We start from the raw sequence: 21,739 nt of genomic DNA, 5'->3' as shown, positions 1-21,739 counted from the left end.
GCTGGTCCCCGAGATGCCCAGTCGGGGGCAGAGTCTCCTGTTACCAAGGAGGGGCTGCTTTTCCTTTTCCTTGACTGTTGCAGGGCTGCAGCAAGTCTGAGGTGGTCTGCAGCTCAGGCGCGGTCCCCTGAGCACAGGCGTTGGGCTGCCACGCTGTCCTGTGGGCTGGGCAGGGGAGAGTCTCTGTTGCAGCTTGTGTAACTGGTTCCATCAGAGGGGCTGGGCCTTGGGCTGCTGGGGGCCTGTGGGAGGCCCGGGGCTCCTGTGGACTTACCCCCTCCCGACTTTTTCCTGGGGAGTACATACAGCGCTGAGTGAGAACATGTGGACTGGGTGAAGCTTGCGTTTGGTTATTCATGCAGGAGTCTGGCTTCTTTGTTTAACCAACCCCACTCTGATGCTGTCTCTTCTCTTGCAGCACCTGTCCCTGAAAGCCAAGAGGGCCAAGGTCCAGGACCAGTGAACTGGGCGCAGCGGCAGCCTCAGGCATTGCTTGGCGTGCTGTCCCCCAGGCTGCTGCCCCTGGTCCCGCGCGGAGAGCTGGCACTGGCTCGTGTGGAACCTGCAGCTGGCTCACGAGCCCTTCCTTCCTGCTCCTCTCAGCATTTGCATTCCTTGCTGGGGTCCGGAGGAGTTCCTTCATGGGCAGGCATCCCTTGGCACCACACCCAGGAAGAGCGGGAGTGGGCTGTGCCGCACCCAGCTCCTGCAGCCTGCTCACACACTCCGTGTGGCACCTTGGCAGCCCCAGTGCAAGCCCAGCTCTGTGGGGAACGAGAGGAAAGTTAGGCTCTGAAGGCCGAGGCGCTGTGGGGTGGACAGGGCTTGCTGGACTGGCTCTGTTTGGCCTGCTGGCGCCACGGCTTTGTTGACGAATGGGGCCGTTGCCAGGCGTTCACCGGATGTGTTTGGGAAAGGTCGGGACCATGGCCTGCTGGGGATTTCCGGCAGAATCACCAAGGGGTGTGTCTGGTGAGCACGGCGTCCCCCAGACCGGCAGCCCCTGTGTTCTCTGTCCGCGTCCCTGTGTCTCTGCCGCGGGGACTTGCAGGGGACTGGTTATGGACAGAGGACTCCTGTGCGTGTCTTTGATAGCAGGGATGTGTCAGCTTCACACGTGGGCTCAGCTCTCCGGGAGTATGGTCCCGCGTCCTGGGCCGCTCGCTGGGCACCGGGACAGTCCTCAGCTCCGGCCTCACGGCAGGGAACCACTAGAGTTTAGATGCTCTAAACTTCTGTAGCTCAGGAACACACCTATTGTCTACTTGTCTTTTGTTTATGCGCCTGGGTTCAGCGAGAACACACGGGCATGGCCTTCAGCGGGCGCTGCTCTGCCTGTCCTCAGGGCTGCTTGGCTGTGAGGATGGCTGCGTTTTGCCATGTGACCCATGCAATCCCCTTTGTGTTTCAGTGCCATTTATTTAAAAAACATGTAGCTTGAAAATTTATTTTTGTACTGGTGTTAGTTTGATGTGCCACTTTGGCACCAAACATATATGTCATTTTTATTTCATTTTATAAACATGTAAATAGTAGTGGTGACTTGTTAACAAGAGTAAACCTTTATACCTGAAGTAAACGTACCCCTGCCGTCCGAGGCGTGCGTGGTTTGTGCTGTCCTGACTGAGGGCCTGCGCCGAGGCTGAGGCTCCGGAACTGAATTCCTACGAGACCTTATTCTAGTCCCCCCAGGGCGCGTCGTTTAGGGGACGACTCAAGGGGATGCTGGACGTTGGCAGCCCCGTTGGGATCTTGTGTAAAGCACCCAGGAGCAGTTTGCAAGGCCACGGTGCTGTGGAAGCATGACGGGGAAGGTGGCAGGATCCACACCTGACTGTGAGAGCAGAGACCGAAAACCCTGGGGCAAACCACGTGCCGGGGAGCAGACGGGAGCTGCTGCCTTCCCCTGCTCCTCCGTGTTTGTGGGGCCCGAGCGTGGGCGTGCCGTCTGCGCCCCACCTCTCCCAGGGCAGGCCCCACTGGTTGTGTCTTGGCGTCACGTTACAGCCCATCGTGTGTGGACGTGGGTCCTCATCAGGGCCACAGCCACAAAATTCCACGACAGAGGGCCCTGTTTCTCCCCGAAGAACCACAAATCCTTGGCAGGGGCTGGTGGCTCTGCCTGGACCTGAGAGGTGAGAGCGTTTGGCTCTGTCTCCCGAGGGCCCCGCAGCCACCCCCACACACGACAGCAGGGCCCGGTTGACAGCAGGGCCCAGTTGCCTGGCAGTTCACAAGGCTTTGTCCCATGTGGTTCTAGGGACCGAGTCCCCTCCGGCTTCCCGAGGGTTTCCCAGGATCGCTCAGCGAGTCCCTCAGCTCTGCTCTAGCTTCTCTGACGCAGGAGGAGAGGGTGGGGGGGGTGGGCCTGGAAAGGCAGCAGCAGCACTGCCCGGGGCCTCAGTGGGCACCTCCTGTGTTTATGGCTCACATGGGCCCTGCTGCCTCCTCTGCCCCTCTGCAGCTCCTTTGTGGGGGTTGAACGTTGCTATCCCCAGAGCCCGGGGGCCATCCTGTGGGTTGCTGTGTCCAGTCAGCTAGTGCAGGTTGAGCCCTTGGGTGGTGTGCATGGCGCAGGGCTGGGGCGTAGCTGCAGGATGCATGACCCAGGAAGGAGACGGGCCAGGGAGAACGACGGAATGGCAAAGAATTGCAGGGGCAGGGCCAGGGGCCAGGGCAGCGTCCAGAAAAGGCGGTTCCATGACTGGATGTTTCCTCGTGAGTGCACGCTGGTCTCACTGTCTGCTGCCCTGTCTGGCCCCCTGCTAAGCTTTTCACTTTGGCTGTGACCTGGGAGGCCTGAAGAGCCCCTGGCTCCGTATGAACTGCTGGGTCCTTGGGGCACCACCACTTGCCACCATGCTGCTTCCTCTTCATGGATGAGGCTCTGCTTATTGGTTTTGGGTCGCTCCCTTGCCTTGTACCCCTGTTCCGCTTGGTGTTCCAGGACACGATGCTGACTGCTGCGACTGTCATTTGCAGCCTGAGCAAGGACACTTGCTGCTGACCAGACTGGGGGGGTGGGGGTGGGCACAAGGCTGAGGTTCTTGTCCACATGACCCCCAGACCCGGTGCTGGAGGTGAGACCTGGGAGCCTGTAGTTTTAGAAGCTCCTCGGATGGTTCTGAGGATGTGGTGGGCTTGCGAGTCCCCGGGGAACAGATCAGTGACGGAGCACCTGCAGCCCAGGGGAGGAAGGTGGGCCCCGGCTGGGAGTTCGGGAATGTCCCATTTGAGTGAGAGTTGTCTGTTAGCTGTCCCCTCTCGTGGGCTTGGATCACTCCCAGCCTTCGTGGTTTCCCCACAGCACTGTGGTGGGTGTGGGAGGGCGGAGTCCGGCTCCAGGCAGGTGTGGCAGCAGACCCCGGAGTCGGCCCACGGTGAGTCTTCCCGACTGCTGCAGGAACCAGGAACGCAGCTCAATGAGCATTTTGTGAAACAGACTGAAATGTGTGTGTGTGAAAGACGGTTCTTTAGTTTTTTTTTTTTTAGTTTTTTTTTTTAGTTTTTTTTTTTTTTTTTTTTTTTTTTTTAAGATTTATTTATTTGAAAGGCAGAGTTAGAGAGAGGTCTTCCATCTGCTGGTTCACTCCCCAGATGGTGTTGATGGCTGGAGCTTTACTGATCTGAAGCCAGGAGCCAGGAGCTGCTTCTGGGTCTCCCATGCCAGGCCATAGCAGAGAGCTGGGTCAGAAGTGGAGCTGCTGGGACTTGAACTGGCGTCCATATGGGATGCCAGCACAGCAGGCAGCAGCTTCAGCCACTACGCCACAGCAGGGGCCCCTGTCCTTTAATCTTGTCTTGGTGCTAAAATATTGTAGGGAATGATGGTGATCCTCAGTGGTCAGTTTTATTTTTTTAATATTTTCCTTGGAAAACTAACAATGCTGCATCAGTCACCCAATTAAAAAACCAACTCACAATGAGAAAAAGTAGTTGAGAGAGTCGTGGAGCCGCTGGGCTGTGAGCAGGCTGCGTGGGCAGCTGGTGGCAGCAGCATCTGGCACCAGCACTTTGGGAAAATGGGTGCGAATGCCAAGCTGTGGGTCCCCAGCGGGCTCGTGAAGCGCGGGGCTGCCCGTCTCTCTCCTGGGAGGGTCCGAGTTGGCGCCTCAGCCCCGCATTCTTCCACACTTCACCACAACATCAGGTGTTTTCCAACCCCATGACTCCTGGGATTTTCCTTAGCCTGCCAGTGCATGGTGAAACGGCATAGGGGGTATATGGGGGTAACTGCATTTCATGTGGTTGAATCTGTTTTCTGTGTCATGGGGGCTGGAACCAGCCAGTCACATGCTCTGACTATGGTGGGCTCCTCTGGTGGCTGGCTGGGATTTCCTGGCAGCTGGTCTGGGAAGGGCTCGTCCCTGGGGCCTCAATCATTGCTCCCTCCAGTGCGTGAGGAGGAGGTGCATCACGGGCTGTTAGTTTGTGGATGTGCAGGTGGTACTGGGCGAGTTGCAACAGGCCTCAGTGGGGCCAGAGTCCCACGGCGTCCTTGCCCCCGGCTCCCTGGCACGCGCAGCCTCCTCTCCCACTTGTGGGTTCTGCTGAAGGCAGGGATGTTCTGAGTCAGCCAGGGAGGCCGAGAGATGGGAGGTTCACAAGGGAGTTGGCTGGGGGGGCCAGTGATTAATCTACATAGCCAGGTGAAGGCCAGCACTGGCCAGGCCAAGGCTGCTGAGTCCTTGTCCCGTGACTGTGGCCTGGTCGGTGGCTCTGAAGACAAAGGCCCTGGCCAGGCTCTTTGCTGGCCTCGGTCTGACGGTGAACCCAGACATGACCCACAGGTAGCCAGGCTGCTTCCTGCCTGCTGCCCACTCCCACGTGGGGACCCAGGAGCAGGAGGTGCGGCAAGGACTGCGCCCTCTGTCGGCTGACTTCAGCCTTTCCTTCTCGATTGCTCTTTTCTGTTCTAGGTTTATTCCGCCCTGAGTAGTCGGGCTCGCAGGGTGGCTGTGCTCTGGGTTCTCTTAGCTGTCCTTGGTTTGCATTTTGTTTTTACTTCCGGGTCTGCTTTGTCTTTAAATCTCTGCCTCTCTGACCTCTGCCTCATTTCTCTGTTTACCGTGAAGCTTCAAGAAAAATACAGATTTTCTGTTTTTCTACTTGTTTTGAAAGTATTTTTTCCTTACCACTTATTTTAACTCCGTGGTCTTTATTACTCTCAGCTTATTTGTTTCCAACTTTTATTTTCTATATTAAGGTGCAAAATAGTCTTTTATTGTCATTCTGGCTCTGTAAATGTTTTATTATACTCATTTTCCATTTTAGTCTAGTAGTTATTTTAAAAGATATTTATTTATTTATTTTTTGACAAAGTTAGTGAGAGAGAGAGAGAAAGGTCTTCCTTTTTCCGTTGGTTCACCCCCCCAGTGGCCGCTGCGGCCGGCACACCACGCTGATCTGAAGCCAGGAGCCAGGTGCTTCCTCCTGGTCTCCCATGTGGGTGCAGGGCCCAAGGACCTGGGCCATCCTCCTCTGCACTCACTCCCAGGCCACAGCAGAGAGCTGGACTGGAAGAGGAGTAACCAGGACTAGAGAATCCGGCGCCTCGACCGGGACTAGAACCCGCTGTGCCAGCACCACAGGTGAAGGATTAGCCTAGTGAGCTGTGGTGCCAGCCAGCATTGTGTCTTGAAAGTAGAACTGGGGGCCGGCGCCACGGCTCAAAAGGCTAATCCTCCGCCTGCGGCGCCGGCCCCACCGGGTTCTAGTCCCAGTCGGGGCGCCGGATTCTGTCCCTGTTACTCCTCTTCCAGTCCAGCTCTCTGCTGTGGCCCGGGAAGGCAGTGGAGGATGGCCCAGGTCCTTGGGCCCTGCATCTGCATGGGAGACCAGGAGGCAGCACCTGGCTCCTGGCTTTGGATCTGCACGCTGCACCGGCCACAGCACGCCGGCCGCAGTGGCCACTGGGGGGTGAACCAACGGAAAAAGGAAGACCTTTCTCTCTCTCTCTCACTGTCCACTCTGCCTGTCAAAAAAAAAAAAAAAAAAAGTAGAACTGGGGCTGGTGCTGTGGTGCAGCGGGTTAACACCCTGACCTGAAGCGCCAGCATCCCATATGGGTGCCGGTTTGAGACCCAGCTGCTCGACTTCCAATCCAGCTCTCTGCTATGACCTGGGAAAGCAACAGAAGATGGCCCATGTCCTTGGGCCCCTGCACCCACATGGGAGACCGGAGGAAGCTCCTGGTTCCTGGCTTCGGATTGGCGCAGCTCCGGCCGTTGTGGCCAATTGGGGAGTAAACCAGCTGATGGAAGACCTCTCTTTTCCTCTCTCTCTTTCTGCCTTTCCTCTCTCTCTGTAACTCTGACTTTCAAATAAATAAATCTTTAAAAAAATAGAAAGTAGAACTATAAGAAACAACGCAGCCACTGCAGACATGGGCCATGAGACAGATGAGAAGGTGTTGCTTGTGGGGGTGGAAGTAGGATGCAAGGAATGGTGAAAACATTAAAATGAAATCAAGCCGAGGTGAAGAAGCCCCAGGTGTTCATCCTGGAGAGGCCTGGCTCTGAGGACGATTACTCCTTGTGCAAGGTTTAGACAAGGTGGTGGCCCCGGGCAGACAGAGGTTGTGGGGTTGGCCTCAGCAGCCCTGTGTCCTGCTGGGAACGGCGTCTGCTCTGGCTGGAATGGCCCGGCCAGCAGCACAAGATGTCGGCGTTGACACTCCGGGTCACAGCACGCGTTTTCTCAGGCCTGTGATCTCCTGTGACTTCTCCTGCACCCCCCACAGTGGAGTCCGTTTTTCACCGGCCACCGGAAGCCAGGAGCAGCAGCAGGGCTGTGTGGTGGCCGAGCAGTGAGCACAGAGAATGGACCCCGTGCAACAGCCGTCTCCCCGTGTGCGGATGCGTGGACTGCTTGGGCGTGTGGCAGCTCGGGGGATTTGCCTGGGCATAGCGCCTCCACATTTCCAAGACGGGAACCGTGGGCTCAGATGCCGTCTTCGGGGGACCTGCCTGCAGATCAGCCTGCAGAGACGGGATCCCTGTGCTCCATCACACGGGTCTCTGCTCTTGGCACTGTGCTGCTGGAGCCTTTCGCTCTGAGAGCCGGTCAGGGTCGTGAAGCTAAAGAGAACCGGGCTGCCAAGACTGAGTAACTTTCCTATCCGGGGGCGTGTCAACTTGAGTGGTTTTGTCCTCGTGGGCTCGCTGCGCGGTGAGAACCAGCTTGAGCACTGGGTCTGCTTTCCGGGGCAGGGCGGCGGGCAGGTCGGAAGAGGCCAGGAAGGAGCCTCCTCCGTGTACGTCCTCAGCTGGTCACCGCGTGGAGCAGGGTGTCCTCAACCCCGCTGCTGGTGCTGGCTCTGCTGCACACTCTGGGACGCTTCCAAAACCTGCCCCAGTGAGGAGCGGGCTCACAGGAAGCAGGACTGATTGCCCGTTCCCAGATTCATAAACCCAGGCCAGCGCTCCTGAACCGTGGCCCAGTTCTGAGGGGGCCCAGATGGCACGAAATGTTTACATTTGATTCTTCCCCATCGATGAGTCTGTTAGTCCGGCCAGAGTTAGGCTGGAAGGGCCCTGCCTTCCCGCCCGCTGTGTGGCCAGGTGGAATCCTGGCGGCCTGTGTGTCAGAGGCCGACTCTGGCCAGCCACAGGGTCGTGCCTCCACCGCGGGGTCTGTGTCATAAATATGGGTTAAGTGACAAGGAGCTGAGGAGAGGCGTGCCGTGACGGGGCTGTCAGCGTTTGTCACCACCGTCCCCCATTACCTCGCCCTCCACACCCGCCTGCTCCCCAGTCCTCTGACCTGCAGCTCCTTCAAGGCGGGCGTCTTTCATGTCGGCAATGCAGATAGGAGGACACTGTGGGAAAGAGCCCTGTGCCATGACCAGGGGCCTCCCGGGTGGGCAGAGGCCACAGGTGGCCAGGGCCTGAGCAGAGAGGGGCAGAGTGTTGGGGAGGGGCCTCCCTGGCCCTGGGGCTCAAGACAGTTGAGTTTTCAGGGTGAGCATGTGCCAGTGGGAACTGGGTGGGGCTGCCATGTGTGCCAAGCCAGTGATGGCATCAGGCCAGACCTTGGCACAGACACACATTGCTCAAAACTTCCCAGGAACAAACCTATACATCAGACACACACTCACACCCGACACACCCAGCACATCAAGGTACACACGTAGCACACACCCACCCCTACCTTCAAATGCACACGCAGCACACGCACCCCTACCTTCACATGCACACGCAGCACACGCACCCCTACCTTCAAATGCACACATAGCACACTCACCCCTACCTTCAAATGCACACGCAGCACACGCACCACACGCACCCCTACCTTCAAATGCACACATAGTACACTCACCCCTACCTTCAAATGCACACGTAGCACATGCACCCCTAACTTCAAATGCACATGCAGCACACTTACCCCTACCTTCAAATGCACACATAGCACACTCACCCCTACCTTCAAATACGCAGCACACTCACCCCTACCTTCAAATGCACACATAGCACACTCACCCCTACCTTCAAATACGCAGCACACTCACCCCTACCTTCAAATGCACCTGCAGCACATGCACCCCTACCTTCAAATGCACCTGCAGCACACTCACCCCTACCTTCAAATGCACACGCAGCACAAGCACCCCAGCCTTTAAACCTGTGCTTTGTCATCTGCAAGCCAGGTCTGGGGGGTCCAGCAGCCAGCACACCAAAGCTCCTGCTCCTGTGGAGCTCACCTGCCGGAAGGCGACCCCACACTCCGGCCGCAGCCCGTCCTCAGCGGGCGTCTGAGTTCCATCCCGGTGAGTTGATCCGCCAATCTGCCTCGCATCTGAGTTGCAGAGCGGCACGGTGCTGCCCTCTTCTGGGCAACAGAGGAAGTACCTGCCAGACGCCCCCTGCCCGTGCTGGGGACCTGTGGCTTTGGTGTCCCGCAGGGAAGGGCAGATACAGAGGGGCAAAGGCACTGCGAACTCTCCCCCGGTGCCCCGATGCCCTCCTCATCCCCTGCTTGCCTCTAACCTCCCTCCCTGCCCCATAAACGCTTGGATTTAAGTGGGGGGGGGGCGGGGGGGTTTGAGTTAAATCACGTGACTTTTGTAGAACTGTGGCACCCCGTTTGCCAGCAGCACCCTCGGGACACCCCGCTGTTGCAGCTGGTGCGGGGGATCCCTCTGTGATCTGGCAGGGCTGCAGGAGCCGTGGTCTGGAGGTGCTGCACGGGCAGCATCTTACCCAGGTGGCGCTGGCCCAGGCCACAAGCCAGGACTGACACGGGGCTGGTACCTGGTGCTCTGCTCTTTGAGACACAGCTGCGGAATCTCTGTCACCTTTCTCATGTGGATGCAAGGTCTGCACTTCTCTTGAATCTCGGCGGGCGGCAAGGCCTGGCTGCTGCAAGCAACAGAGTGAAGCGTGTGGCTTCCCAAAAGTCTTGCTGCTTCTGCCCGGCTGCGACCTGGCCAGCAAATGCAATCCAATGCTTGCAACAGCCTGGGATGGGGGCTGGGCCAGGCCAAAGCCGGGAGCCTGGAGCTTCACCCAGGCCTCCCACTTGGGTGGCAGGGACCCAAGCTGTTAAACCATCACCTGCTGCCTCCCAGGTGAGCATTAGAGGAACTGGGAGTGGAGGAGGGGGGACTCGTGGACGGAGTGCGGGCAGCCCAGGTAGCCCAGGCAGCGACTGAGCCGTGCGCCGCAATGCCTGTGCCCAGGCCTGTCTCTGAGCCGCCCTGATCCTGGCCAGGGCTCCGGGGACAGAGGGAGGGGTCCGCACTGTGCCGGGTCCGAGAGCTGAGCGGCAGCGGGTTCGGGGGCAGAGGCGCGGGCTCGGGCGTGGGAGGCCGCAGGGGCCTCTCTGGCCTGGTGTGGGAGCAGAACCCGCGTGGAGACAGTGGTCGGCTCCGGGAGTTTGGGTCCCGCCGTACCACATTCGTGTTTATTAGAAAGCAACGTCTTGTGCGGCCTCGGTGACCTCCGAAGGCCCTTAACGGGGTTAGAACCGCAGAGGGCGCCGTGCAGTGCAGTGGGGGGCTTGCAGGGGCGGCACGCAACCAGACCCTGCGGGCTGCCGAAGCGAGTCCCCACCCCTGTTTTGCATCGTAAGGGGGAACTCAAGCAGGATGCCCACCGGCGCTGGATCCACAACGCGGGGCTTGCCTGCACTCTCCTGCCCGCCCCACTCGGCTCTGCTCCTGGTCGGGATCGGTGGACGCTCGGGTCGGGAGACTCAGGAGGTGGCCTGCAGGGGGCGCTGGCGCCGCGCGTTTGCGAGGCTGAGACACACCCGTGCCTCTCCCAGTCCTGCGCTCCCAGGCCCCAGCCCGCGCGCCTTGGAGCCGAAGAGCCCTCCCCCACTCCCTACTCCCACCCCCGGGGCTGTGACTGAGGCTTCTCTGTCCCCGCTTGTCCAAAGCTGAGCTTCACCCAGCATCCGGAGGAACGCATGGACATCGCGATTTGACAGGGCCAGCTCACGAGGGTCGTCAGCGACAGTAACAAACTAGCACCAGCAAGCCTTTCTGGGGTTCTGCCTCTGACCTGGGGAAGGGACTACCCTACAGCACCCACCCAGGGGCACTGCCCAAGGGCGTGTGGCTCTGGGCTACAGCCATGGCCACGAGGGGCCTCGGTCACTGCCGAAACTTTCCAGTCCTGGCCCCATCGCATCCCAGGCTCTGGGGCATTGGAAACCAGCCCGGGAGCCATCCTCACCCTGGAAGCACTGCCCGCAGGAGGCAGGATGGCCTGGTGGTTAAGGGCTTGGCTGGAGAGACAGAGGCTTGGGTCAGGCTCCTGCTACCCGCACCTGCGGACTGAGCCCCCAGCTCCCCTTCCTCATCTGTAACTGAAGATAGCCTGCAGACTCAGGGCAGGACTGGGCCCCCCAGGGCTAGCCAATTCCTAGAGGCTTACCCAGGGGCACACCTTTCATATGCAAATGAGCCAAAGTCCATGTCCCCTCCCCCCCTTATAAAATCCTGGCATTAAACCCGTACTTTCCCTGCCCTCAATCATGCCAGGGCCATGTACCGGGCGACCTGGGACACCTGGCGCAGCCGGGAGCCTGCTGGGATTATGAGAACAAGCGGCCCTGAGCTGTTCACCTCGCCATACCCGTTCCCTGCCCCGCTTTACAAACCACCACGAAGCCGTTCGCTTTCCCCTGGCTCCTTCTGCCTCCAGCCCCACCCTGGAGCTTCCCTGCTTGGCCCTGCCTGCGGTGGTCTGTCCCTTCCAGGCAGACTTCTCAGCGTCCCGAGTCCCCCAGATTCACCCTGGGGACATTCCAGAGTCACCACGTCAGATTGTTCCAGGGGTCAGAGGACCGGGCTCTTCTAAAGTGCCTGGCACAGTGCCTGCCTCACGGGAGCACGGAGCAGGGAGCACCTCCTCCGCCAGCCTCCTCCCTGCCCGTGTTGCCGCCTCCTGGTGCCCAGCTGTGGGCACACAGGCATCAGCAGGTGTGCTTCTTCCCCCCGATGGTGATGCCAAACGCCGCAAGCTGGCAGCAAGAGTCCGGAGGGAAAGGCTGCCCGGAGCAGGCAGGGGCTGGCCCAGGAGCCAGCAGAGGGAGCCCCACCTTTGTACCAGGCCCCTAATCAGAGAAATCCTTCCCAAACCTGCTCCTGCACCCCCGCCCCCGCCAGGTCCCCAGCTCAGCCTGTAATATCCAACGACAAGTGCTCCCAGTGGTAATAATTTACTGAGCAGTGCGCGAGCATCCTGCACCCCAGTTTCTGGTGCCAGGAACCCTTCACCCTCTGAACATTACCGAGGCTCTCAGAGGGCTCTTGGTAATGTAGGTTGACCATGGAGTCAAGACTGAGAGATTGAATGCATGTTCGCAATTAATTTAAGATAATAATGATCAGCACACTTGGCGCTAGCACACAACTTTTTAAATGAAAAATAACTGTTTTCCAACATACAGATTTTGGGAGAGGGAAGTGGTGTTGGGCTCATGGAAGGCAGCTGGATTTCTCCATCTGCTCCTGCGTTCAAGTTTTGAGATCTCTCATGTCTTGTAGCCCCTTGAATACTGCACCCTGGGGGTTTAAAAAAGCCCTCCATCGGGAGGGAGGGAGGCACATCCGTCTTATCTGAATATTAGCATGGACATGGTCTGGACTTTCCAGAGCGCCCTGGAAGCTAGGTGTCCCTGTTGCCCAGTTTGACAGACGAGGAAACCGAGGCACAAGGAGACGAGGGGGCTCGTCCAGGTCCTGCAGCAGGGCGTCACGCTAGACCAGTGGGGAGGGGACGTCATGAAGAAAAGAGCTGGGTTTCGGTGTCCAAGGCCCCAGCACCCAGCCCTGAGCTGGAGGGCAGGGATTGGACACAGACAAAGCGAAAAGGCAGGGAGGGCCCGGGGGAGGCGGGGGAGCGGGTTCTGCAGCGAGGGGCGGGGGGCTGGGAGGGGCCTGGGCGATCAGTTAGTCACCAAGTGGTCCTGGTGACAGGGCTGGAGATGGCAGCTGGCGGCGGATGCAGCCTCAAGCTGGAAAATCAATAGGTGATCAGCGGTCCAGGGGCGTGCTGTTCATCAGGTGCTGCGAGAGGCAGGGCCGGGAGGAAATATCACTGACCCCTGGCAGGATTGATCAAACAGCCAGACACCCAAGGCCAAACTCACTAATAAAGTGAGACGTTCCGCTCAGCCCGGCGGCTGCTGGCTGAAGGTCTTAAAAAAACCGCTTAGCTGAGGACTTCTTGCTAAACTGTCTTTGTTTCTTGAAGCAAGTGGGAGGCAAGGCAGTTGGGGGGTGGGGTGGGGGGGCGCCGCTGGCTCGGCTCCTGTTGGGTCTGGGCCTTCTGCTTTGACACAGGCCTGGGGCTCACATGGCATGTGTGTGCCACACTGTAGTCCACACTATTTACGCATGCAACACGTGCACAATGCACGCACGCACGGTGTCACACACATGTACACATGCTCCAGCACAAAGCATTTACAGGTGGCACCCAGGCACACTGCCAACACACACATGTGCACTCTCATGCCTTGCGTGTGGGTATATGCGCACATACGCCACAGCAGGGCACTTGGATTTGAGGGATGGGCATGCATGCTGTGGATTTTATTTTTTAATTAAGTAATTTATTTGAAAGGCAGAGTGACAGGGAGAGAGAGAGGAAGATAGAGAGACAGAGATTTTCCGTCCACTGGTTCACTCCCCAGATGGATGCAGCAGCCAGGGCTGGGCCAGGCTGAAGCCATGAGTCTGGAACTCCATCTGGGTTTTGCGCATGAGTGGGGGGGGGGGCCCTCCATCTTCCGCTGCTTTCCCAGGCACGCCAGCAGGGAGCTGGCTCAGAAGTGGAGCAGCTGGGACTCAAACCAGTGCTCCTTCTGGTGTTGCCAATGGCCCATGGTGCCCTGCTGTGTATTCCTTCACTTGTCTCACCACTGCCTCTACATTTGTAACGGTGGTCTTGATTATTACGGCGTTGGAGGGTGGAAGAAGCTAGAAGGCTAAGCTGTACAACAGAATGAATGCAGGAAGCGGTGGGGGATGGGTGGGGGAAGGGCTGCCCTGCCCTGGGAGAAATAGCGCTTTGGCTTGGAGTTGAGAGCGGGGAGCTGGGGCAGAGCAGGACAGAGGTGCCGGGGTAGCTGTGGGTGAGGCAGCCATGCGCAAGTGTGGTGTTTGGAAGCCACGTGTTGGGTGCGGAGTTGGGTGTCCTTTGGCATCCTTTGAAGGGTCCAAGTGCAGAGCAGACTCCCTTTAGGAGACTTGCCGTGTGGTGGGCAGTGTTAATCAGAGTGGGCTTGGGCACGCCGAATGCGTGGGGATCAAACAGTAGCATCAGTCAGACCGAGAGCCACGTTCTGTGGGACTCTTGTGGCCGAGAGATGGTGCGAAGAGCTCTCCCCCCACCCCCATTGTCGTCCCACTGCAAAGGCGGGCACTGCTTTCCTTTCTGTTTTTGGATGAGGTCACTGGAGCGCAGGGGGTTAATCACCTGGTTTGGGTGGGTGCGTGATTGGAGCCCATCCTGGGCCCAGGCAGAGCCCTGGAGCTGGGGGAGCAGGCAGGAGGATGGTGCTGTGTGCGGGGTGGGGTGGGGTCGTCCCTGTCCCCCACGGCATGTATCAAGGTGCTTGATTCTTCAGACAACTCTGTGGGATGAGAAGCTGCCTGAGGGCAGGGCTGCTCTGCTGCACTGTCCGTGGCTAGTCCTGGTGCAGGGGAGGGGACAGCTATGCAGGTGCCCCATGCTGAGTGGGTGCCCAGTGTTACGAGCAAGTGTCGGCCTGGGAAGATCACATGGAGGAGAAAGCCACAAGCCCATCCCTTGGCCGTGGGACGCAGCCACACTGCCGTGAGTGTGCAGGAAGCAACACGTCGGCTCCAGGCCTCGTCCCTACGTTGGCTCTGCGTCATGCGCTCGTCCTCTGTGGAACCACCCAAGAACCGAGGCTGTCCGAAGCCATCCGGCAGGTGGAGTGGAGATGCAGGGGAGTCTACTGGGGTGTCCGGTGGTGTCCCCAGTGATGCCTGTGCTGAGAACCTGGGCCTGGGTCTTTACTGTGCAGAGGAGCCTTCAGAGGTGGGCAAGGCTGAGGCCACCCCAGGGTCATCTGGGGACTGATGGCAAGTGTCTTCCTGGGGAAGAGGTGAGCACACAGAGGCCAGGACCGAGGTGGTCAGCGGACGCTCCGAGAGAGAGAGAGAGAGGCCCGGCAGATTCTCCCATGACTCTCCAGCAGGACCCAGCCCTGCCAATGGTTTTGATTTCAGCCCATTCTCTTGGATTGAGTAGGAGAAATTCCTGTTGCTTTAAGCGTCAAGTTTGAGGAGCCCCTGGGGGACTAGTACGGGGCTGGATGCACCTGCCTTTGGAGAAGAGGGAACTATAACATGGAAGGGACTCCTGGTTGCTCTGTGTCCTCCGAGGGCTGTGGGCCTTCAGGTAGCCCTTTAGGCCTCTCTTAGGAGAAGGGGACCCTGCAGTCGGGGGTCCTGGATGGGGCGAGCTGCGTTGGGGAGGGGTGAGCACCCTGTTGCTGACACAGCTGCCTGTCTCCCACAGCCGGCCCAACTCACAAGCTTCCAAGCTTGTAGCAGTGTGGCTGCGATGCCCATTCAGCAGAAGCCACACTTTGGGGAGTTTTGCTCCTCTCCCTGCCTGGGGGTGCACAGCACGGTCGGTCCTCTCTTGCCATGCTAGTGGGGTGGAGGTGGGGCAGTGGGCGCAGCTCCCAGGCAGCCCTGCAGTGGCAAGGGAAGCTCCGATTTTCCAGTGTGCTGTGTTGCTCAAGGATGTTATCAGCCGACCATGAGTCGATCAGGAAGACATTGTGGGACCTCTCGATCCCCGAGAGTCTGTGTATGGGTGCAGGAGGGCGGGGTGAGAGGGGCCGGCCCCAGGCTGGTGTCTAGATGATGGGGGAGGATGACAGCGTGTCTCTTGGGCTGCCCCAGCCCTGGGGGTTCCGTCCTCAGTGGGTCGTAAGGACCACCCCACAGCACCTGCTCCTTGTTTTCCTCTGATGAAGTCGTCTCCGCTTGGACATTGCCCCTGGACTCGGCGATCACACCCCCCGGAGGGAGCAACATCCCTCAAAGAGCCGCAGCATTGTCCCAGCCAAGAACTTGCTGTACCAGATTCATTAAAACGAGGTTGATATTCTCTTCCCATTTCTGTGCCAACAGCTGGTGTGGACAGAATTCATCATGCCACCCAGTGGTGGCTGTAACCGATTGTTCAGGTGGGAAGGAGCGACCTGAGGTTTGTTTTTTTTTTTTTTTTAAGTGTGCCTTTCAGGTGGGTGACGGATCTTGGCATGGGTGTGGGGAAGTGGCACACTTGGGGGTTGATTAGGGCTGCACACATTAGTTCCATCTTTATGGTCAGCAATTTGGAAATGACACAAGATATAAGACGTGTGTGCTGTTTTTTGGATTTTTAGTTCTCAAAATTCAGGTGGACAAGAAGTGTAAGTTTTTGTTACTCTGTGACTTCTAAAAAAGGTTTTATTTTCTTGACAGTTACATATATAGAGAGATCTTCCATCTGCTCATTCACTCGGCAAATGGCCGCAATGGCCAGGGCTGGGCCAGCTCTCCCTTGTGGGGGGCAGGGACCCAGGCACTTGGGAATCCTCTGCTGCTTTCCCAGGTGCATTAGCAGGGAGCTGGATTGGAAGTGGAGCAGCCAGGACTTGAACCGACACTCACATGGGATGCTGGCATTGCAGATGGTGGCTTTACTCCCCAGCCCTGCTGTTCTGTATTGAACTTGGTTTCTGTCTCAACACCTCTCTCTCCTCCCCCGGTACACATACATACCCTTCTCCCTTGAAGGCAAACATTAACTGTAGGTAATTCAGGATAAGCGCACCACCTGAGGCCCTCCCCGACGACCCTTTCTTCCTCCCGGGGTGCAGGGGAGGGGGCTGTGTCTTTGCTGGGCCGCGGCCCTCGCCCCCAGGATGGCGTTGGCCATCGTGCCTGTGCACCAGTGCCGAGCTCCGCCTGGGCCCTGCAGCAGGCAGTGTGGAAGCCCCATCCTGGCATGTCCTGGCTCACTCTTCCCATCCTCTCAGAGACACAGGGACGTCCAGCGCTTCCCTGGGGACTACGTTGAGCTGTGAAACCGATGTCCAGCTCTGCTCGTGTGACCGAGGCTTGCAGACGGGAAAGGGGTGCAGGACAGCCTGCCTTCAGTTGGGGCGCAATCTTTGTTAGCATCAACCCCCAGCAGGGTGGCAGTGCACCTGAGCTTGGCCCAGGGACTTCCAGCTTCTTACCTGTGCTCCTCTGTCAGCTCAAGGCCTTGATTCCCATGCCCCTGCCCCAGGAAAGCTCACTCACCAAGCTCCCCTCGCGTCTTTCCTGTGGACCTGAAAGCCCCAAGCCCCGCTGTGTTCTCTCATCCGTTCCGCTTGGCCCCTCTGCTAGGCCAGTGCCTGCGTGGAAGCGAGATCCGACCCGGCTCTTGCAGCGTCTGCCCTTCTGTGTTCTACTCGCGCGGAATCTCTAGAGTGGGCCAATTCACAGGGACAGAGCGGAGAATAGAGCTTATCAGGGGTGAGGGGAGACGGGATTGGGGGGCGAAGTCTTAATGGTTTCCGTTTGGAGTGAACAATGAAGTTTTGGAGGGGCAGGTGTTGTGGTGCAGCGGGTGGAGCCATTGCCTGCAAGGGCCTGCAGTCCTGGCTGCTCCGCTTCTGATCCAGCTCCCTGGTATTGCACCCGGGAAAGCAATGCAGGATGGGCCAGAGTGCTTGGCTCTTGCCACCCACGTGGGAGATGGGTGGAGTTCTAGCTCCCTGCTCCTGGTTCTGGCTTGGCTCAGCCCTGATCTTTGCAGCCATCTGGGGAGTGAACCGGCGGATGGAATCAATCTCACTTTCTCTCTCTCTCTCTCTCTCCCCCTCTGTCTCTGTCATTGCGCCTTTCAAATAAATAAATAAATAAATCTTAAAAAAAAAAACCCTGAGAACAATAACTCATATAAAGAAGAGTGCATAAAACATAAATGTCCAGTTTAAAGTAAACCTGTATGGGCTCTGGTTTGAGTCCCAGCTGCTCCACTTCTGATCCAGCTCCCTGCTATGGTGGGAGACTTGGAAGAAGCTCCTGGCTCCTAGCTTCGGTTTGGCCCAGCTCTGGCTGTTGTAGCCGTTTAGGGAGTGAACCAGCAGATACAAGACCTCTCTCTCTTACTCTCTCTCTGTCTAACTCTACCTCTCAAATAAATAAATAAAATCTTTTTTTTTTTAAAGGTAAGTTTATTCTGGTGCAAAAAAATGGAAATTCGGGCAAAGTGTTTTCATGATTTGCAATTTCCATGAACTTTTTGAAGACCTCTTGGATTTCTAAAAAGTCATTTGGGACAGGCGTTTGGCTGGTGGCAGAGTTGTCGGCTGAGACGCCAACATCTCTGATGGCTGCCTCTGCCTCCAGACCCCAGCTCCCTGCTAGTGCAGACCCTGGGGCACAGTGGTGATGGCTCAGGTAACGGAGTTCCTGCTACCTGCACGGGAGACCTGGATTAAGTTCCCAGCTGCAGGCTTCAGCCAGGCCCAGCCCTGGCTGTTGTGGGTACTCGGGAACTGAGTCAACAGGTGGGCGTTCCCTCTCTCTCCTCTGTATGTGTGTGTGTGCATACCTCTAAAGTAAGCAAATACAAATTCGAGAAAAAGATTTATTTTGAAATAACTTTCGACAGAAGAGTTGCAAAAATGATACAGGGAGCTCCTGCATTCCTTGTGTGCTCTTACACTCTGCCCAGCTTCCCTGGTGGGAGTGTCTTCTTTCCTAGCACATGGATCAAAACCAAGCAACTCACACTGGCCCTGCTATGCACAGATGGCAGACGTGGTCTGGGCTTCAGGTTCCCTTTTCTGTTCCCCTTTCTGTCCCAGGCTCCCGTGAATCAGCCTTCCTCTTCTATAGTCTGGGACCATTGTTTAGTCTTTTTCTTTTTCATGACCTTGGCGTTTACACAGAGTAGTGGCCAGAGATTTTGCAGAAGTCTTGCTTTTCTTTATATTTTTCCTCTCCAAAGTATGTATCTCTGAACAGCATAGGTTTTTTTTTTTCATTCTGAGTTTTATATCAAAGGGATCATAGCATATGTATTCTTTTATATCTTACTTTTTAAAAAAGATTTATTTGAAAGGCAGAGTTAGAGAGAGAGAGAGAGAGAGAGAGAGAGATACCTTCCAGCTGTTGCTTCACTTCTCAAATGGCCATGATGGCTGGAGCTGTGCTGATCAGAAGCCAGGAGCCAGGAGCTTCTTCCGGGTCTCCCACATGGATGCAGGGGCACAAGTACTTGGGCCATCTGCTGCTGCTTTCCCAGGCAGATTAGCAGGGAGCTGGATCAGAAGTGGAGCAGCCAGGACTAGAACTGGTACCCATATGGGATGCCGGCACGGCAGGGGGCAGCTTTACCCCCTATGCCACAGCGCCAGCCCCACATTTGTATTTCTAAAGCAAAAATTATGCATGTGTCTCCAAGTGGAGTTGGACTTGCCTGGTTCTCTGGGTTCCTTAAACTTCTGCAGGACAGGACAAAGAGCTGAGGAGGGGCTGAGCCCTGGGCTTCAGTTCTCCAAGCCCACCCACTGTGGGACTCCCAGGACCACTGCCTCCAGCACCTGCCCCGGTTGCCAGGGAAACAGCCCTTTATCGAGTGGAACCATCCCTAAGCCAGCCCAGTGATTTGTCCTTGTCTAATTATTATTACACTTAGCATGTCCCCTTTGGATGAGTAACAGGGGAGGGCTGGGGGGGGGGAGGGTGCGGGAGCCGAGGAGTGCTGATTTGTGGGGTCGGCAGCTCATCTTTGAGAGGAAGGCATTTATCTTTCTAGAAGCAGAAAACAGCCCAACGGAGACGAATCCAACAGTTCCCATGTGGGTCTGTCTGTGTGTGAACACGCTCATCCAGAAAGTGTGTGCCTGTGGACTTGAGGTGTGGGGCTGAGTGCACAGCACACGGAGAACGAACAGCCTCTCAGCGTGGCCAGAGCCATGGCCCCGTGGGTGTGCCCGTGGCTACTGCGCGTGGCTCCTGACGCATCTCTGTGTGTCTAATCTAGGTGTGCAGGCTTGTATCACTTGGGTGATGACATATGGGTGTGCATGTTGTAGATAAAGCAAGGACAACCTGGATGTGTGTATACATGTGTACATGTGGGCCTTCATGCATCTGTGTACACGGAGTGCATTCTGCTTTCAAACAGTGGGCAAAGGCCTGTGTGCCTGGGTAGGCAACGTCTGAGCAGAGCTGCAGGTGCACACTGTTACAAAAATCAGGGAGCTGCTGTGACTAGGGACACGGAGCCCAGGCACCATCAGAGGAGGTTTGCATTCCACGCATTGTGTAGTAGCCGGGAGAGATTGCAAAAATGTCCTCCTTCCTTCACTCCTGCCAGAATCCATGCTCTTTGAATGCAAATTTGCTGTTTTTTTTTTTTTTTTTTTTTTTCCAGTGGGTGAAGTCTGTTTTCCCCACTCCCTTGAACTGGGCAGGACTTGAACCTGGCTGTGAACTGTAGGGAGGCGGGAGAGGTGATGAGCCGGTTCTGAGCCTGAGCCTTGCTCATTTAGGACGCTGCCCACTTGCACACAGGTGAGCCTGCTCTAGCCCACTGGAGGGTGAAGACCACCGCAGGAAAGAGCCTATTTGCCCCAGCTGAGGCTATCCTGGGCCATCTTCCAGCCAACTGGGCTGCAAACACACGAGAGATTCTCATGAGCGAGGCCTGACCCAAGCACATGAGTGACAGACTTGGGCAGACTTCGCGTCCTGGCTCCGAGACCTTGTCCTGGGGGGTCCTGAGTGAGTTTGTGCATGGGGCTCTTGATAAGGGGGAGATGATGGCATCTGGGCTGGGGGAGGCGGCGGGGCGGGAGGAGTGTGGGTGGGTGGGGAGGACAGGCCTTCAGGGAATTGAGCAGGCAGAGCTTGGAGGACTTCCACGCGGGGGTTGGAGTGGAGAGGGTATGGTAGGAATTAGAGGGAAGGGAACCAGGGGGAAAGACACGTGCCATCTTCCCTGCGTAGTTCACCGGGGACAACAGACGCCCCTGGCGTTTGTGTATTGATGCGAATGCGGTGACTTTGGTGCCCTGTCTGGGGTTGGGCACTAATAATGCCTGCAAGCTGAACTTCTACAAGGGCAGGCGGAAACCTAGCCACAGAGAGGCGGCTGCTGGGAGGAGCACGGGGTGTACCCCAGTGTCCTGAGATGCGGCTGCGGTGGGGGGAGCACCGGGTGTACCCCAGCGTCCTGAGACGCAGTGGGGAGAGCACGGGGTGTACCCCAGCGTCCTGTCCACCTGTCTGTCTCTAGGCAGTTGGGCGCTGGGCATCCCGAGCCCTTCCTTTTATCATAAGGACACCTCTCAGGACTGACCTCTCACCCCCACCCTTTGCTTAGCCCTGCTTCTGGCTTCCTTCTCTGAGCCCTGGACCCTGTACTGGTCAGAGTGTTATTGACTTGTGAATTGAGATATTTGGAGCTATGTCTGCCGTCAGGAAGAGCTGGATCCAATCTCCTGGATCAGGAGTCTCCTTTCCTTCTTTCCTTCCCCCCTCCCTCCCTCCCTTCCTCCCTTCCTCCCTTCCTTTCTTCTTCCCTTCCTCCCTTCCAATTATTTATTTGAAATGAAGAGTTAGAGAGAGGCAGAGGCAGAGGCAGAGAGAGAGAGAGAGAGAGAGAGAGGTCTTCCATTCACTGGTTTACTCCCCAGATGGCTGCAATGGCTGGAGCTGTGTTGATCTGAAGCCAGGAACCAGGTCTCTTCTTCTGGGTCTCCCATGCTGGTGCAGGAGCCCAAGGACTTGGGCCATCTTCTTCTGCTTTCCCAGGCCATAACAGAGAGCTAGATCAGAAGTGGAGCAGCTGGGACTAGAACCGGCGCCCATATGGGATGCCGGCACTGCAGGCGGCGGCCTCATCCGCTACTCCACAGAGCCAGCCCCTCTGCTTTATTTTTCAGTTCTGTTTTCCTGTCTGAGTGTTTGATTCTTGCTCAGAGCAGCTGCTGCAGCCCTGGACTTGCACTTTGATGGCTAAGACCCCAGAAGGAAGAAGACTTTGTAATTCTTAGCAGAGTTCCAGCAAAAGTCCAGGACTGGGGCTAGGGCTGTGGTGCAGTAGGTTAATCCTCTGCCTGTGGTGCTGGTATCCCATATGAGCACGGGTTCTAGTCCTGGCTGCGCCTCTTTTTTTTTTTTTTTTTTAAGATTTATTTATTTATTTGAAAGAGTTACACAGAGAGAGAAGGAGAGGCAGAGAAAGAGAGAGAG

General features: G+C 57.1%; 1 protein-coding gene across 6 annotated transcripts in view; it reads left to right on the top strand.

Moving 5' to 3' along the window:
* The window catches only part of DHX35 (DEAH-box helicase 35), a 73,855-nt gene extending 72,258 nt beyond the window's left edge, over positions 1-1,597 (top strand). For all 6 annotated transcript variants that reach the window (XR_011379898.2, XR_016215850.1, XM_089307110.1 and 3 more), the window contains one exon: positions 419-1,597. Coding sequence is in view for 4 of the 6 variants with exons in the window: in XM_089307110.1 (XP_089163236.1) it covers positions 419-463 (45 nt within the window). In the remaining 2 variants the exon portion in view is untranslated. The remainder of the gene's footprint in view (positions 1-418) is intronic.
* Positions 1,598-21,739: the final 20,142 nt, after the last annotated feature.

Source organism: Oryctolagus cuniculus, chromosome 11 (genome assembly GCF_051225735.1).
Source record: "Oryctolagus cuniculus isolate XC-2025 breed Fujian yellow rabbit chromosome 11, ASM5122573v1, whole genome shotgun sequence".
Taxonomy (NCBI): domain Eukaryota; kingdom Metazoa; phylum Chordata; class Mammalia; order Lagomorpha; family Leporidae; genus Oryctolagus; species Oryctolagus cuniculus.
Note: the sequence above shows the minus strand (reverse complement) of the source record. Positions and strands in the feature narration are given on the sequence as shown.